This window comes from Diabrotica virgifera, chromosome 5 (assembly GCF_917563875.1).
Source record: "Diabrotica virgifera virgifera chromosome 5, PGI_DIABVI_V3a".
Taxonomy (NCBI): Eukaryota; Metazoa; Arthropoda; class Insecta; order Coleoptera; family Chrysomelidae; genus Diabrotica; species Diabrotica virgifera.
In genome coordinates, this window is record NC_065447.1 from 259,544,913 (window position 1) to 259,561,876 (window position 16,964).

The following is a 16,964-nucleotide window of genomic DNA, read 5'->3' on the forward strand; positions in this document are numbered from 1 at the left end:
AAGTTCCAGAAAATCCCAGAAGCATGAAACACATCAGTCATATTTACAATACACAAGTGCGGCAAAAGGGATGACAGTGACCATATTATAGAGACATCGCTATGACAAACTCAGTCAGTAGAGTATACGAAAAAGTGATTAAAGATAGAATAAAAAATGAATACAAAGATATAGAAGCCGAAGGAAAACCAGGGTTCAGGGCATGTAGATCATTAACTATTAACCATTTATTCTGCCTTACACAGATTATTGAAAATAAAGTTGGCATCAACCAATACCAGGACGTACTACAACTACCTCGGTACAATAATAAATGAAGATGTAACTTTACAAAGGTCACATCTTTGCTATTTTATTTTTAAATAATTATTTTACTTTATGTTCTTTAATATTTCATTAATAATTTTCTTCTATTTGTTTTACCTGTTTTCTTCGTTAAAAACTCGTTGGCGCTGTCTTTTATAATCCTTTTTTACTATATCTCTTTTCATTTAAATCATCAACTGAATATACTGAACGTACCCCGTATATCCTTACTCTCTTGATATGCCTTTTAATACGGAACCTGCCTGCTACTTCATACGTATTTGGTCGTCATTTCAAATGTCATTTTCAATGACAGTGACACTTCATCCCTACCCATTGACACAAACTGAAAATGGAAGGGAAGAATTTATTTATTTAAAGAGATTTAGACAAGGCCTCATTTTGTTCCAAATCAAATATTCTCTTGGGGTAAGAATATTGTCATATTTTAATTACATTTCTACATCTAACAGTATTTCTAATATTTTTTATACCTAACCTTCAATGTCAAAGCATGTGTTCTGATATTTTAGTTTAAAATATATCTCTTTAACTTACACATATGCATGTGAATAATCAAATAATTTAACTATTCCCCTCATATTAATTCAATTTAATTTATTCTTGTCACCTGCTACTCTTTTTGACGATTATTTCTTAAAATAATGGCAGACTTGGCACATATTGGTTTTCACTCTTGATGTTTGATATATGTCTTATTTTCTAGTTTTTGGGATAAAAGATAACCGTTCTCCCTCCGGGAGTTTCAACAACCCTCAATCGCCGGCGACCAACTTTATCTAGACTGCAACCAACCAAAACTTAGAGGCCATTATAAATAAAAAAAAAACGTTAATAAAATTATTTTTTGGTAAAATTGTGGCTTATTCCCATTAAAAATAGTTGATTATAAGAATTATACTCTGGGCTAATTAGCAAAATAAAAGGAAAAGTTATTTACCAGCAATTTTATTGCTCAGTGAGACTAGCGGCTGACCCGCACTTCACTTCGCCGTGAGGTACGAGAGTTCAAGCCCAGCCCAGGCCATCGGAAAACAAAAAGGCTAACGCGTCAGTATAAAATTCTAAATATGAATCTGGCGCTTAGACCTGAATATGCGGGCAGCTGATCGACCTATGAGGGAGCAGTACGGCAAGGGATAAGGGCTTGCGGTTCGGTGAAACTCCCCCATAGATCCCTACCGAAGGGCGTTGACGCCTAAGAACGGTGTATATACAATCGAATCTTATTATTGTATGTATTAATAATATAGGTATTCAAAGTCCGCAGATAGTGTGCTACTTTTTTTATAAACAACATGGCGTCCGAAAATCGTGTTTTTTTCAATTCTTGCTCTACAACTCCAAAAATTTTAACTTTACACCAAAAATACTCAAATAAAAATTCACCAAAATTAAATTTTTCATAGAGACGTGTTTTTCCCGATTCACTGCGACGAAAACTTTCCCCGGAAAAAGCGGGTTTTTCCAACAAAATCTTTAATTTTCAACTAAAATTTTAGATAAGTAATTGTTAATTAATAATTAAATAACTTGGCAATGTAAAAGCCCTTTTTGTATAGATTATAATTCCTGAAGCCGATGAAAATTTAATGAACAGTTTAGCAATATTTGAATTGTTAATTAAAAATTTTAGGTCGCTATAATAACGACAATAAGTATGATGCATGAGAATAACTATGATTTTTTCATAAAAAGACACTATGTCTATCTACTATACTTTACAGAATTGAAATTGGACTATCTAAGCGGCCTCAGGAATATTTTAAAATTATAAACAATTTTTTGGCTTAAAAACAAATAGAATATCTCGGGAAATATTAAACCAAATTAAATAGTGAAAACGGTATTCGAAACACAGCGGCAGGGTGCTTCTTGTAAAAGAAAACACGTTTAATTACGACGAGTGGTTCCTGAGATACAATCGGTGAAATTTGATCGGAATTTACGGCAAAGATATAAATAATACGATCATAATTTTTAAACCAACACCTTTTTATTTTTGTCCTATTTCTTCACACCAATTTTTATATCCTTAAAATACTCATAACATATATTATTATAATAAAAACTATCGATAATACGTGTGAAAATTGCCAAAAATAGCAAAATTCCAATCAAAAATTAGGTTGGAGAAAATGTAACCTTCAAAGTTCAAAATCGGTATAAGCTAAAAAAATGCATTTTCTCGGCTTCCCATGGAGCAATTTCCTTCATTCTTTTTTTTGTTGCCAAGTAACTCGAGTAGAGCCATCGAACTAACGCATTATTAAATGTCAAACTTGCTTTTGTTTTGTTATAATAGATTAATTTATTTATAAGAACAGAAAACTACATATTTTTTCCAGTTGTAGGCTTTTTTATAGATAAACTTACTACAAGTGTACCTTTTAAAGTTAAAAACATAAATATTCTCATTTGAAAGCTGTATAATTGTTTAAACAATTTTTATTTAAACAAATTAAAATTTTGTGTTATAATAAATAAATTATTTATTATAACAAAACAAAAACAAGTCTGACATTTAATAATGCGTTACTTCGATGGCTCTACTCGAGTTACTTGGGAACAAAAAAAATGAAGGAAATTGTTCCATTGGAAGCCGAGAAAATGCATTTTTTTAACGTATACCGATTTTGAACTTTGAAGGTTACATTTTCCCCAACCTAATTTTTGATTGGAATTTTGCTATTTTTGGCAATTTTCACACGTATTATCGATATTTTTTATTATAATAATATATGATATGAGTACTTTAAGGATATGAGAAATGGTGTGGAGAAAGAGGACAAAAATAAACAGGTGATGGTTTGAAAATTATGATCCTATTGTTTATATCTTTGCCGTAAATTCCCGTCAACTTTGACCGATTTTATCTCAGGATCTCAGGATCATAATTAAACGTTTTTTCTTTTAAAAAAAGCGTCCTGCCACTCTTTTTCGAATACTGCTTTTACAATTTAATTTAATTTAATATTTCCCGAGATATTCTATTTGTTTATAAGGCAAAAAATTCTTTATAATTTTAAAATATTTCTGAGGCCGCTTAAATAGTCCAATTTCAATTCTGTAAAGTAGATTAGATAGGTATAGTATCTTTTTATAAAAAAATCATAATTATTCTCATGCATCATAATTATTGTCTTAATTATAGCGATCGAAAATTTCTAATTAACAATTCAATTGTTGCTAAACTTTTCATTCAATTTCCATCGGCTTCTGGAATTATAATCTACATAAAAAGGGCTTTTCCATTACCAAGTTATTTAATTATTGATTAACAATTACTTATCTAAAAGTTTAGTTGAAAATTAAAGATTTTGTTGGAAAAACCCGCGTTTTCCGGGGAAAGTTTTCGTCGAAGTAAATCGGAAAAAACACGCCTCTATGAAGAATTTATTTGCGGTGAATTGTCAAATGCGGTGCGAACAACTGTCAAATAAATGTTACCAATTTAAGCCAAAATACCGCCTTCGTTCGATTATAGTTACAGTGTATTCCGAACAAATGTGCTTTATAAAGACGTTTTATAATCCGTTTATACAAATTAAATGAAACATATTATTGTGTATTTCTTTAAGTTAAAATTATTAGAAATCTTTAAATATTATCTCTACGCGTATATAATAAAATATGTCTAGTGGCTGTAATTCCAGTGTACTCAGAAAAATGATTCTAAAAAGAACACACCTACTGCCTAAATATTTCGTGTTGGTATCATGTGACGTCACGGACTATGACTCTGATGACGTGCAACAGTAAGTAAATTAAATGGACTATACAATCGTCAGATCGTTTTGTATCATAATATATAATATGTTATTAACTATAGTCTTCTTTTTCTTTTGCTGTTTTTATTTGTCATTTTCTCTGTAATCTAGGATGTATTCTTTTCTTCCTTCTGTTTGGCTTTTATTTCCAAGTGGTTCAAAGCGGTACTGCTGTCTCGTTCATCATTCGCACATGTCCATACTCAAGTAATTTTCATTTTTCTATATAAGAATATTAAATAAATTTTTGTTAATTTTCTTCGTAACAGAACAAAACTTTTCAAATTTACTATAAATTTTTTATTATAATATAATATCTAACAAAGATATTAATTACATAATTCCAACTTAACGCATAGATCTCTAGAAGGTGTGTCTTCCAACTGGTTGTACATTTGATCGATTGCTGGACTAAGATTGTCCTCGCACGATTTTTCATAATGATCTGGGAAAACATGGCACAAGTCTCTCATTTCTTCTTCAACTTCATCCTGTGGATAAAATAAATATGTATTATTATACTTAATTGGAACTTATACAAATTTAAATTTCTCATTGCTTCAAATCACAACAGTAAGTATATTTTTTATTGACCAACAAATTTGGCCTTGGAAATAATGGTATAGGTTGTTTCGAATCCCTATTCCACATTCCAAAGCATTTGTGGAGTGATTTGTATGCGTTCGTTGACAATTCTTTGACGTACATCTTCTATAGATGCGGGTTGTGTTATATGCTTTATTGCCACTGAAAATTTTTACAATTTTATGGACAAAGCTTACATACAGTCAAAAGAAAAACATAATATAAATTACAAATAACAACTACAATTTACTAAAATTAGATAAATCTTCAATAATGTACAGTATAAAATATAAAAGCCAATACAAAAACAATTTATTGCCAAATTTATATAAATTGAAAATTGAACATCAACAAATAAAATAAAATAAGTACAACATAAGGAACTGACAAATTTATGCTACTGCGTATGAAACCCAATTTTCTTAGTTATTCATTGAGAAATTCTTCTATTGAATAATATGGTCTTTTGGATAAATAGGCTTTTGTCATTTTACGGAACTTAGGGAAATATGTTGCAGATTTAAGTTGTAACGGAAGATGATTGTACAGTTTCTTTGCGGAATATAATATAGATTTCTTTACTAACTAAGTGGATGGAATCGGTAAATAAATATCAAAGATTGAATTTTTGGTGGAGTAAAGATGATTGGGCCTTGATGTAAAGACATGAAGGTGTTTACGAATTAAACAAACCGTTTCTAGAATATATAAAGATGGAAGTGTTAAAATTTCGTGATCTCTGAAGTAACTTCTGCAATGTGTAGATCTTCTGAGGTCAAACAGATATCTTATTGCCTTTTTTGCAATCTAAAAATGACATCAAATTGAGCAGCTGTACTAGAACCCCAAAACGGAAGACCATATCCAAGATGAGACTCGAACAACGAAAAATATGTTATTTTAGAAGATGCTAAATTGAGTTCCCTTGAGACAGATCGTATTGCATAGCAAGCTGAGGCGAGTTTCTTACTTAAAGAATCGATATGAAGGGACCATTTGAGGTTGCTGTCTAAAAAAATACCAAGAAATTTTACAGAATCAACGGTACTGATTATTAAGAGGCAAAGGTTGAAAAGCTCCTTTATAGGATAATACTACTGTTTTATTTACGTTAAAAGAGAGTAAATTAGAGTCAGACCAGGTCTTTATCGTCAGTAGATCCGAAGTTATAGTTTCATGAAGAGATGCAATAGTTGAGATGCTCCAAGTGATACTGGTATCATCAGCAAAAAGAAAAATTTTCCCATTGATTTTTAAATTAGTGATGTCATTTATTAAGATAAGGAACAGAAAATAATACTGAACCTTGTGGTACTCCACATACAATGTTTTTGAGACTAGAGTCAGTATCATTTGCTCTAACTAGTTGTTTCCTATTATTCAAGTAGGACTGGAACCAATTCAAAGAAATACCACGAATTCCATAGAAATTTAGTTTTGTAATCAAGATGTCGTGATTTACACAATCAAAAGCTTTGGCATAGTCGCAGAAAACAGTGGCAGTATAAAGATTATTGTTTAGTGCTTGGTAAGCCTCATGTAGTACAGAAAACATGGCATCAGTGGAGAATATGAAGAGGAATAATAATGGCTGTCTTTAGGCACTCTGGAAATTTACCTTTCTCGAAGGAATCATTAATTAGTGACAGGAGGATTTCCAACACATTTTCTGTGAGATTAGAGAAAATTTTTATAGATAGTCCATCAGTACTACAGAATGACTTGCTTTTGATACTATTGATTGTTTGGATCAGTTCAGAGTTATCGACTGGTCGTAAAAAGAATGAATTCGAGACCTTTCTTGAATTAGGAAGATAGGAAATGGGATCTTGTTGCGGCAAAATTGTTGATGTTATATTTTTACTCACATTAACGAAGCAGTCGTTTAGACTTTCAGGATTTGGAAGGGAAAATGATTGAGCTGTGTGAGTTTTATTTCGAAGATCGTTTATTACAGACCAAGTTTCTTTTGCAACACTTTTAGAGCTTCCCAGACGATTTTGATAATAGGCTTTTTTAGCAGACCTGACAAGTTTTAGATATGTTGTCCTGTACTTCAAGATATATTCAGTGACAGCAACATTGGTATTAAATTTCTTGATGTATAGTAGTGAACGCATATTCTTAGCTGATATGCGAATACCTTTCGTAACCCAAGGTTTCCGATGTTTTGGCTTAATAGGAATTAAAGGAAATGCCTTATTGAAGATGTGGAGAAGCTTATCTAGAAAAACACTGAAATTATAGTCCACGTCCATAGAAGGAAATTGCCACTCAGAAGTTAAGCGTAAATTTTGGAATTAAAAAAATTCTGGGCAGAAAAAATCCTACCTAAGCGTCGGGTTTTTGAGGAGGGTTTGCTGAAGGTGTTAAACTTCGTATACACTGCTTCATGGTCAGACAGTCCCGCATTAATAACTGTAGAGCAGACCATCAAGGGGTGAGAAATCTGAGACAATATAATCGATTGTTTTTGTAATCCTTGTAGGAGAATTAACGTGCATTGAGAGACTATACAATTCAAATATGTTTGCCAGGGACACTTGGGTAGCACTAGCAGCAGCATAATTAATGTTAAAATCACCGCATAGAATTTTGCTTTTTTGAGGCAGGTCATCTAACAAATTTAGCAGGTTCTGAAAAAATAGTTACAATACTATTGACCCCCCCCCCTAAAGATTAAAAAAATAAAATTTGGGGCAGCTCCTAATGCAAGGTTAGGCCTGTTATTCGTCTAACCCATCTGGACTAAATATGATATAGAGTAGATAAACATTTTTATAGCACTCTACATATTTCAAAATAATATTATCTACAGCTAGACTAGTTGAAGTAAAGCATTATTAGCATTTAGCCAACAAGACATTCAGCTTTAAAAGGAGGAATATTATAACGACCTCCATACTCTATTTGACACATAAATATGTAATTAAAATTAAGATAATCATTTGACATATTTCGAAGAAAACTTAACGTGTGCCCTTGAGTAACTAATGATGTAAGCGGAAAAAAGTATTGTTAAGTTATATTTCGAATATTAATATTCATAATTTAATCAACTGATAAACTTTTGGAGGGGAGTGTTTTTAGCTTATTATTATATCGATGCTTAAGATGTGATACCGCGTATCTGCAATTTTTGACAAAATGAGTTTTATTGCTTATTGCATGTAAAAAATACTCTGTCATATTGTGGTGAAAGCGCTAATTTGACCTATACAGTTTGAATGAGTAACGTGATTAGTAGTGACATCTGGTATAGGTAAGCTGAATATCTTTTAATGTGACAGCGCGTATCTGAATTAGTTGACATAGTAACGTGCTGTGGTAACATTGTGTTGATAAAGGTATGTACTTACAAAACCATAATTTATTTATAAAGAAACAAAAAGCATCATAAAATATGTTCAAAGTTGCAGACAGATGTTGTCGAATTGTGGTATTATTTAAAAACCTTTGTTATTTGCATCATAAATCAATAAACTTCGGCGTTAGAACAGGAAAACAGATACGCGATATCACAGTAACCACTTTTTTGATAAATAGGTATACCTTCAGATACCTGAAATCACTAAAGCAGTAGGTATACGAGTATAATATTTTTTATAAATAGTAAATTATTGTCCAAAGACTTCTGTTTATTTTAAATTTATTTCATTATAATTCGATTAAATATTTTAGATTACTGTTTTGTTCCAGATTAAAATGAGTACCTCTAGAGGTCGTCAAATGGTAACAAATGCAAGAAATGACGTAATAGTTCACGTTTTAAACAATAATATCAAGGACACCATTAAGTGTGCCATAAAAACAAACAATGAAGAAGCCACAGTATTGGAAAATACCGATGCGGATGAGCTGGGACTTACATTATTATCTTTGGAACAAGAGGTTGCCGCAGCCAATCTGCTTTTATTGGGGGAGTCTGCAGTAACAAACGAAACGTTTTCGACAGACATAAACAATGTTACTGATGGATTGCCAAAGGAATCTGATTTTGAAAAAGTGAGTAACTGGCTAAGGAATATTGACAATGAACGTTTAGATTGTGACGCAATATTAGAAACGGTTTCCAATGAAATTTCGACAAATGAGCTCTCCAGGGACAAAACACATCTAGAAGAATTAAGAAATGACGTTGCACTAAACCACGAAGGTATTTTAAATGAAGTGATGTCGAGCTCATCGTCTGTAATTGCTGATCAGATTGATGAATCGTGGTTGCCAGAAAACGAAAATAAGTCAGATTACTCAACTAGTTCGGAAGAAGGCAAACAACAAGAAGGGGAAGAACCAGTAGCAAGAGCCGATAATGACGGTAACAACGAAAATAAAAAAGCTCGAAAAAGAATAGCAGATATCAACGAATGGCACGATATTAAAAATAAAAGACTAAGACAACACGGAAAAAAATATATTGGCTGGACAAGGGTTGGAAAGACAGCGAAAAGAGGAACACCTAGAAATGAAAAACAAATGGGACCAGTCTGCTTATCCTCCGTATGTAAAAAATCCACAGTAAGGCAGTGTCAAGATTTAAATGAAGAGGACCGAAAAGAACTTTTCAACAACTTTTGGAACAATCTCACATGGGACCAGAAAAAAATCTATATCGCTTCACTGGTTTGCAAAAAAGAAAAAAACAGAAATACAAAGAAAGAGACTGAAGAATCAAGGAGGAAAAATACATTAACCTACACACTTAAAACATTAGATGGTAAGATTTTGACTGTTTGCAAAAAGTTATTTTTGTCAACGTTTGCTCTTACAGAACATTATGTATTTAACTGTTTGACATCAGAAACAAAGCATGGAATGATAGCAGCAACAGAGTTAAATAATGAGAGAAGAAGAGAGAAGAGAAAAATAGCAGAGATCCAAAAAGAAACTCAATGCAATAAGTCCAGTAACAGCGCCAAAGATGTATTGCGTAATTTTTTAGATTCTCTTCCGAAACTCCCTGCTCACTATTGTCGCAAATCTACAAGTAAATTATATATTGAGCCTATTTTTGGAGACAATATGAGCAAAGTATACCAGGAATATTCCAGAATGTGCCGTGAACAAAATAAGGAATTGAAACCAGTTTCAAGATACACTTTTGATTTAATGGTAAAAGAAAAACATATTTCCTTCCACATACCAAAAAAAGATCGTTGTGATACATGCTGCAGTTATGAAACAAATAATCTAGATGAGAATGTCTATAAGAAGCACATTAACAACAAAGAAAAAGCAAGGCAAGAAAAGGAGAACGACAAACAGGCAGGGCATGTAAAACAATGCATTGTCCTAACACAAGATCTTCAGGCAGTAAAAGTATGTCCCATGTTAAATGCATCGGCTTTATACTATAAAACAAAACTTTGCTGTCACAACTTTACCATATTTAATGTTAATACTCATCATGTAAGATGCTACTGGTTTACAGAAACAGAAGCTGACCTATCCGCCAATACCTTTGCAACTTGTATCACTGATTACTTGTTAGACCTCTGTCCTGTAAATATTCCTATTATTATTTGGAGCGATGGTTGCACCTATCAGAATAGGAATGCTACATTGTCAAATGCGCTTCTATCTTTTAGTGTCGAAAACAATGTTATTATCTACCAAAAGTATCTTGAGCGTGGCCACACACAAATGGAGGCCGATTCCGTTCACGCTCAAATAGAAAAGACAGTAAAATATAAGTCTATTTATCTTCCAAGTGATTATATCAGACTCACAAAGGAGTCGAGGAAACAAACACCATACCAGACAAAAGAGGTCACTTATGACTTTATCAAAAATTTTTCCGAAACTTTAGTATACCCTTCCATTAGACCAGGTCGAAAAGTGAACGATCCAACCGTAACTGATATTAAAGTCATCAAGTATACGCCTGATGGAATCATCCAAGTAAAATTAGATTATTGTGGTGAGTTTATAGATCTACCTACAAGAAAACCTAGAAGTGCAAAAACCAATGTTTCACAACTAGGCCAGTTTAAACCATTACGTAACGCTCCTATCAAAATAACCAACACAAAATATAATCACTTACAGCAACTTAAAAGTGTAATTCCTAAAGACTGCCATGGTTTCTACGACACCTTGCCTTACGAGAGTAAACAGAAGAATTAACAACGTATTTGTTGTTTTATTGATTTTTGTGTTTTCTGCATTTTTTAAATAAATATTTTAAGTCAATAAATTTCTTTCTCCCACACAAATAACAAATTGCAATATTTACATTTGGTAGTGATTACACGTAATCCTCCTCTAACCAACAATTAAACAATAGTGATTCTACGTATCTGCAGCTTTTTGTTAATGAGATTATATTAAAAGAAATGATATACAAAATATTAAAAGAAATGATATATGATGATGAAAAATATATAAAATAGTATTAAAATATTTAATTCTCACACAACAGAACGTTTTTGCGTCTCCTGTAAAAAGGGGTTTTTGCAGATACGCGGTATCACATCTTAAGCATCGATATAGTATTTTAATTCAAAACAAAATGAAGTGACTTTTAAGTCTTATCGATATTCTGATAATTATAAATTGACCTTGGACCCACACTTAAAAAATATTACTTGCCACATGAGACTTTCTTTTATTTAGTTATTGTTGCCGAGTCAGATAACTTTTCTATTTCGGAAAATTTTCTGGAGGGGAACTTTCGTAAATATAGAGGTTTCAAAACTTTGGTGCGTCCAGCAACTTGAGTACCTAGGTACCCTTTAAAATCTGTTAAACAATATTACCAGTTCATTTTAAATATTTTTATCAAACAATCCTGCAATAAACTCATTACTTATAACTACATCGTGCGACCCCCATATGGGGGTCGCACGATTAGCAGGCATTATTTAAAGTTATAATAATTATCTGGTAATATTTTACTATAAATTTTTAAGGGTACTCCAGTTATCGGATGCATCAAAGTTTAGAAAACCTCTATATTTACTATTTACGAAACGGCCATCTCGAAAATTTTACGAAATAGAAAATTTGGCCTATTCGAGATGAATAACTGAATAATTAAAATTTTTATGAGGGAGGTAATAATATATTTTAAGTGTGGGCCCAGTTTCTCAAAACAGATGGAACACGACTTCTACGGAACACAAAAGGAAATATGGAGAATGATCAGAGGACAAAGAAAAGAGATGAACGAACTAATAAGGACGAAACATATTCGGAAGGAAACTTGGGCAGACTATGTTCGATCTCTGTTTGCTAAAGATAACGATAACGAACCACCAACACCTGAAGTGACAACAAACGAAGAAACAAATATTGAAGAAGCAGAGGTAACGGAAGCATTAAGGAAATTAAAATCACCAGGAGAGGACAGAATATCGCATGAAATCCTAAAGTATTGAGGACAAAATACCTGACCAAACAATTATTAAAACTAATCCAAAAAATAATAGAGCAAAACAGAATACCACAAGAATGGAGATCAAACATCCTAATACCTCTATTCAAAAAGGGAGAAAAATCGGACCCGGAGAATTACAGAGGAATTAATTTATTAAACACAACACTAAAATAACGACCAAAGTGATAACAAACAAACTGAATAAAATTATGACATTAGCAGAAGAACAACAAGGTTTTAGGTCGGGAAGATCATGCACCGACGCTATATTTATAATGAGGCAGATTCAAGAAAAATCGTTAGAATAAAACAAACCAGCATACTTATGTTTCGTGGACCTTAAGAAGGCATTCGACAGGGTCAAATTAAAGGAAGTTATCCATTTATTGTACGCAAGAGAGGTACCTCCAGGAATAATTAAAACGATCGAAAATATCTACCAGAACAACACAATAAAAGTGTAGCGCGACTAATTTTATGAACATAAAGATATACTTAGATTTGACAAAATTCGTGCTACATAATTTTTTAGTACCTCGGCTGCTACTGACTAAGAGCTTTAAAAGGGGTGGCTTCTTATAAGGTGTTATGATAATATATACTCTTATTAGCTTAAAAGAAATTAAAAAGATAGAAAAATTTAAATAAGGATGTAGAATAAAAAGATAAAAAAATACAAAAAATAAAATATTGGGCGCCATTGGTTACCTAAGGGAAACCAAACTTTATACAAAAAAAATAGAAATAAAACAAAGAAAGATAAATCAAAATAGAACAAAGGAACATAGTCAAATAAAATGATATACATAATATACAAAATGTTATAATGTAACTTACCTCCTTTACTTTATACTCAAAATTATATGCTCAGTAAATTTTTTATTGTTCTTACCATTCAAGAGAGAAGGCAAGAAATAATAAATTTATATGTTGAAAATCAAACATTATTTATTAAAAAACAAAAAAATTAATCTCTGATCCCTCTGTGTTACAATTAGAGATCTAGATTATCAAATAAACAAAGATGGAACGAAAAAATTTTACAAGCATAAAAATTATACCTTTACAATGAATGTCCTGTTTTCTTCTGTTGGTTGGTGGGTAAGTCCAAAACGCTATTTCACTACGCGATAAAACACTTCACTGTTAATAGCTACAGCAAAGAGTACATGAGGTTATCCATTGTATATAAAAAAATTATAGAAAAATTCAGCATTCAACTCGAACAAAAATTATTTAGTTAAACTCGAACAAAATGATTAAAAGTTCAATAACTGGAACAAAAATATACTTTTACTCGAACAAAAATTATCAAAAGTTCATTAACTTTGACCAAAATAAAATATGTGAGCATACTCCATGTTTTAACTGCACTGTTAAACATAGTAATGCGAAAATTGAAACTCTTCTCTCCTACTTCTGGTTCTGACTGCTTAAAAGAAATTAGTTGATACCAAAATTGGTATGAAATTATAACGACGATTCGCTTAGAAACAGCGAGAAAATCGCCGGGGTTCACGACACATCATCACATTCGCCGGGCTGGAATCAACCTAGCCGGCTGGGAAACTGGAAAACTACATTCTAAAACACCCAATGGAACTCAACTGCACATGATGATGGCCCTAAAGGAACCAAAACTAAACTTAACTCGATAATGGCCCTGGTGGAACTGACTCTTGGGACCGCTAACTCGATCCTTCTAAACTTGGGTTCCTTTTCCAAAAAAAAAAGAAGTTACCTCCTACCTTGACCAATAGCGGCCATACCAAACATTTCTCTACCAATCAGGTGGCAAGAAAACTTACTCAGGACATCCCATAAATGTCATGATTTTTGCTTTCTACCAATACGGACTCGTTATCTTCTCAATAACAAGTTCCCTAAGTTTTCACGAAATGCGATGACTCACACTATTACAGTTAGTTTTTGTGAACTCAATATTTAATGGTTCTACTAAAAACTTCGGCTTATCTAGCTTGAGTCTTCTTGTTCCAATACACATACAATAGGTTTCTTGTCTGTAAATATCATAAACCTTTATACTCTAGTCTGCAAATGCCATAGAAACCTTTTATCTTGCAAACTACAACAATGCAGGGTTTCTTGAAAAATACTCCGTTTACAATTTTGTAGGATATAAACAATTTGGGGTACTTTCGTACACCAAATTTCAGAGAATTGTACGAACAACGAAACAAACATCCAAACCCGTGAGAAGTGAGTAACGCCATACTCTGCACAAAGACAGTACCGTTTTTCTCAGTATTGTAAACAACTGTTCAATATACAAGGCGTAGCGAAAGTATTACAAATGTAAACTAGATCGAAAACTCGAATAACTTTAGTATTCAGGATGGAGTAAAAAAATAATACTAGGGGCGTACTTAGTTATATTTATACAGTAAATTTGAGACTGTTTCAAAAGTAAAAGTAGATGATGAACTAACTGACCCAATTGAAGCTGGCAATGGGAAAAGACAGGGAGATTCCCTGAGTCCTCTGTTGTTCAACCTGATCATGGACGAAATAATAAAAAAAGTAAGAACAAAAAAAGGATACCAAATGGGAGAAAAACAACTTAAAATAATCTGCTATGCAGACGACGCAATACTAATCTCTCAAAGTGAAGATGATTTACAACGTATGCTGCACGAATTTAATATAACCGCTAGAAAATTTAACATGTTAATTTCTTCAAAAAAGACTAAATGCATGGTTATAACAGCAGATCTAATAAGGTGTAAATTAGAGCTGGAGGGTCAAATAATAGAACAAGTCATGAAGTTTAAATATCTAGGCATCACACTATGCAGCTACGGAGAGCTCGAAACAGAAGTGGAAGATCAGGTGAATAAAGCAAACAGAGCCGCAGGTTGCCTGAATGAAACAATATGGAGAAATAAAAACATCGAAAAAGAAGTGAAAGGCAGAATTTACAAAACAGTCATCAGATCAATAATGACATATGCGGCAGAAATACGACCTGATACAGAAAGGACAAAAAGAATGCTAGAAACAGCAGATATGAAAACATTGCGAAAAATCGATGGTAAGACGATGTGGGATAGAGCTAGAAGTGCAGATATACGAAGGAGATGCAAGGTAGACAACATTAATAACTGGGTGAAAAGCAGAAGAGTAGAATGGAACGACCACATAAGCCGAATGACAACAAATAGAGTAGTAAGGACGGCGAGAGAGGGTTCCCCAATAGGAAGACGATCAGTGGGAAGACCACGAAAAAGATGGAATGACAACTTACTGGAGGCACATTGAAAAACAGGCAGAGTAATGTCTATATAAAAAAAAAGAAGAAGAAGAAGAAGAGAAGAAGAAGTATGGGCCCAAGTCCTATTAATTCAACACCATTATCAGCTCAGGATAATTTTATAATATTAAAAAAAAGTTATTCACTTTTACTTACTCACTTATGTCAATCTTTTGGGCGCTGACGGTAAGACCTAGAAAAATATTGTTTTAGTAAGTTAGGAAAATCTGTTAACTGCTTTATTTAATCGGAACAGCCTACAATTTTAATTATAAATATTTTGAGTTCCACCTCAGAAACGGTAAATATAAAATAATTTTATATTTGTGGTTTTTAAGCATTTAACTAACGTGTGATCCAAAATTATTGTCACCATAAGTGGCTCTGAACGACAGAGATAGCTATACAGTGCATGTCTATTATTAATTCAGATATACTTTCCAGTTTACGTCAACTTTGACAGATACTTGTCAGTGTACGTACGTCAACTTAAAAAACACTATAATTGAACATAAAAAGTAGCAGAGAAGGCAAAATTTTAACTTGATACGAATTAGAAGGTCCTGAGATTGGGTATCTTTTCAACGTGTTTTTAATATTTATTCTTTGTTTGAAAAATTAATCATAACAACACTGAATATAGCCGCAGTTGACCGTGACGTCACACTTCGGCGGTCTTTCAGATTAAAACAAGACATACGTAATTTTTTCCACGGATAGCTTTGATCCCAATAATTGTGGATCGCTCGTTATCTTTAAGCACTATGCCTCACAAAACTAAAGACACATGGATAAAAGAGACTGGACTGAAAATAAATATTCAAAAGACAAAAAAGCTAACACATGCAAGATATCTAGAAAACAGGTGCACAGAAATAACAAATGGAACATGTAATAAAGATATTTCAAATATTCTATGTTTTTTAAGGCTCTACAAAACAAAGGGCAAGAAAAAGGTGGGAAGATGAAGTGTCAATGTTTTAGACATAGTTTGGAATAGGCCAAGGCTCGGGTTGAGCTGTAGTGCCTTTGGACAAAAAGAAAAAGAGATGTTCTGATATAAACTAACATTGTCTTAGGATATTAAAATTATACAATAAAAAGATAAATAATTATGAAAAATTCTGAAAATCAAATAAAATACTAAAATGTTCTACAAATACATACCGACGCAAACTTAAATGGCCAATACAAAGCCAGCCTTCATGTTTTCAAATTAAACTGTGAATTGATGTAAGCTGGTGGTGTGGCTTTATACAGTGCTAGTCAAAAGTCCGTACCCCCCTCGTATATTTTGAATGTTTATACCTATAATAATGAAATTTGGAGGGAGGAAATAAACAGACGAAAGCTTCTTAACTAGTCATGACAGGTGACGTAATAGTGACAGATGACGTTACAGAGCCACTGTGACCGATAATTTTAAATGGGACCTTATGGCAAGTGATACCTCGTTTGAAAAGCATTCAAAATACCTATTCAGTCATACTAATTTTGTTTGAGTTTAAGCTAATTTTGATGAATTAATGAAATAAATATAAAATTGGAGTTTCGCATTTAATTAATAAAAATTCGAAATTCCGCATATAATTACTTGTCAAAAAGGTTGACGTTGACGTAAAAGCTACTAGAG

At 32.5% G+C, this 16,964-nt stretch overlaps 1 protein-coding gene and 1 long non-coding RNA gene across 2 annotated transcripts; one reads left to right on the forward strand and one right to left on the reverse strand.

Annotated features, from left to right (window-relative positions):
• Positions 1–4,382: 4,382 nt before the first annotated feature.
• Positions 4,383–16,739, reverse strand: LOC126884854 (uncharacterized). The gene is made up of 3 exons (XR_007698166.1): positions 16,499–16,739; positions 15,488–15,524; positions 4,383–4,588 (listed from the first exon to the last, which is right to left on the reverse strand). It is a non-coding gene; the product is annotated as an uncharacterized LOC126884854 (long non-coding RNA).
• Positions 7,784–11,118, forward strand: LOC126884851 (uncharacterized). Its single transcript, XM_050651166.1, has 2 exons — positions 7,784–8,029; positions 8,382–11,118. The coding sequence occupies exon 2, from the start codon at positions 8,388–8,390 to the stop codon at positions 10,806–10,808; it is 2,421 nt and encodes an 806-aa protein (XP_050507123.1). The 5' UTR covers positions 7,784–8,029; positions 8,382–8,387; the 3' UTR covers positions 10,809–11,118.
• Positions 16,740–16,964: the final 225 nt, after the last annotated feature.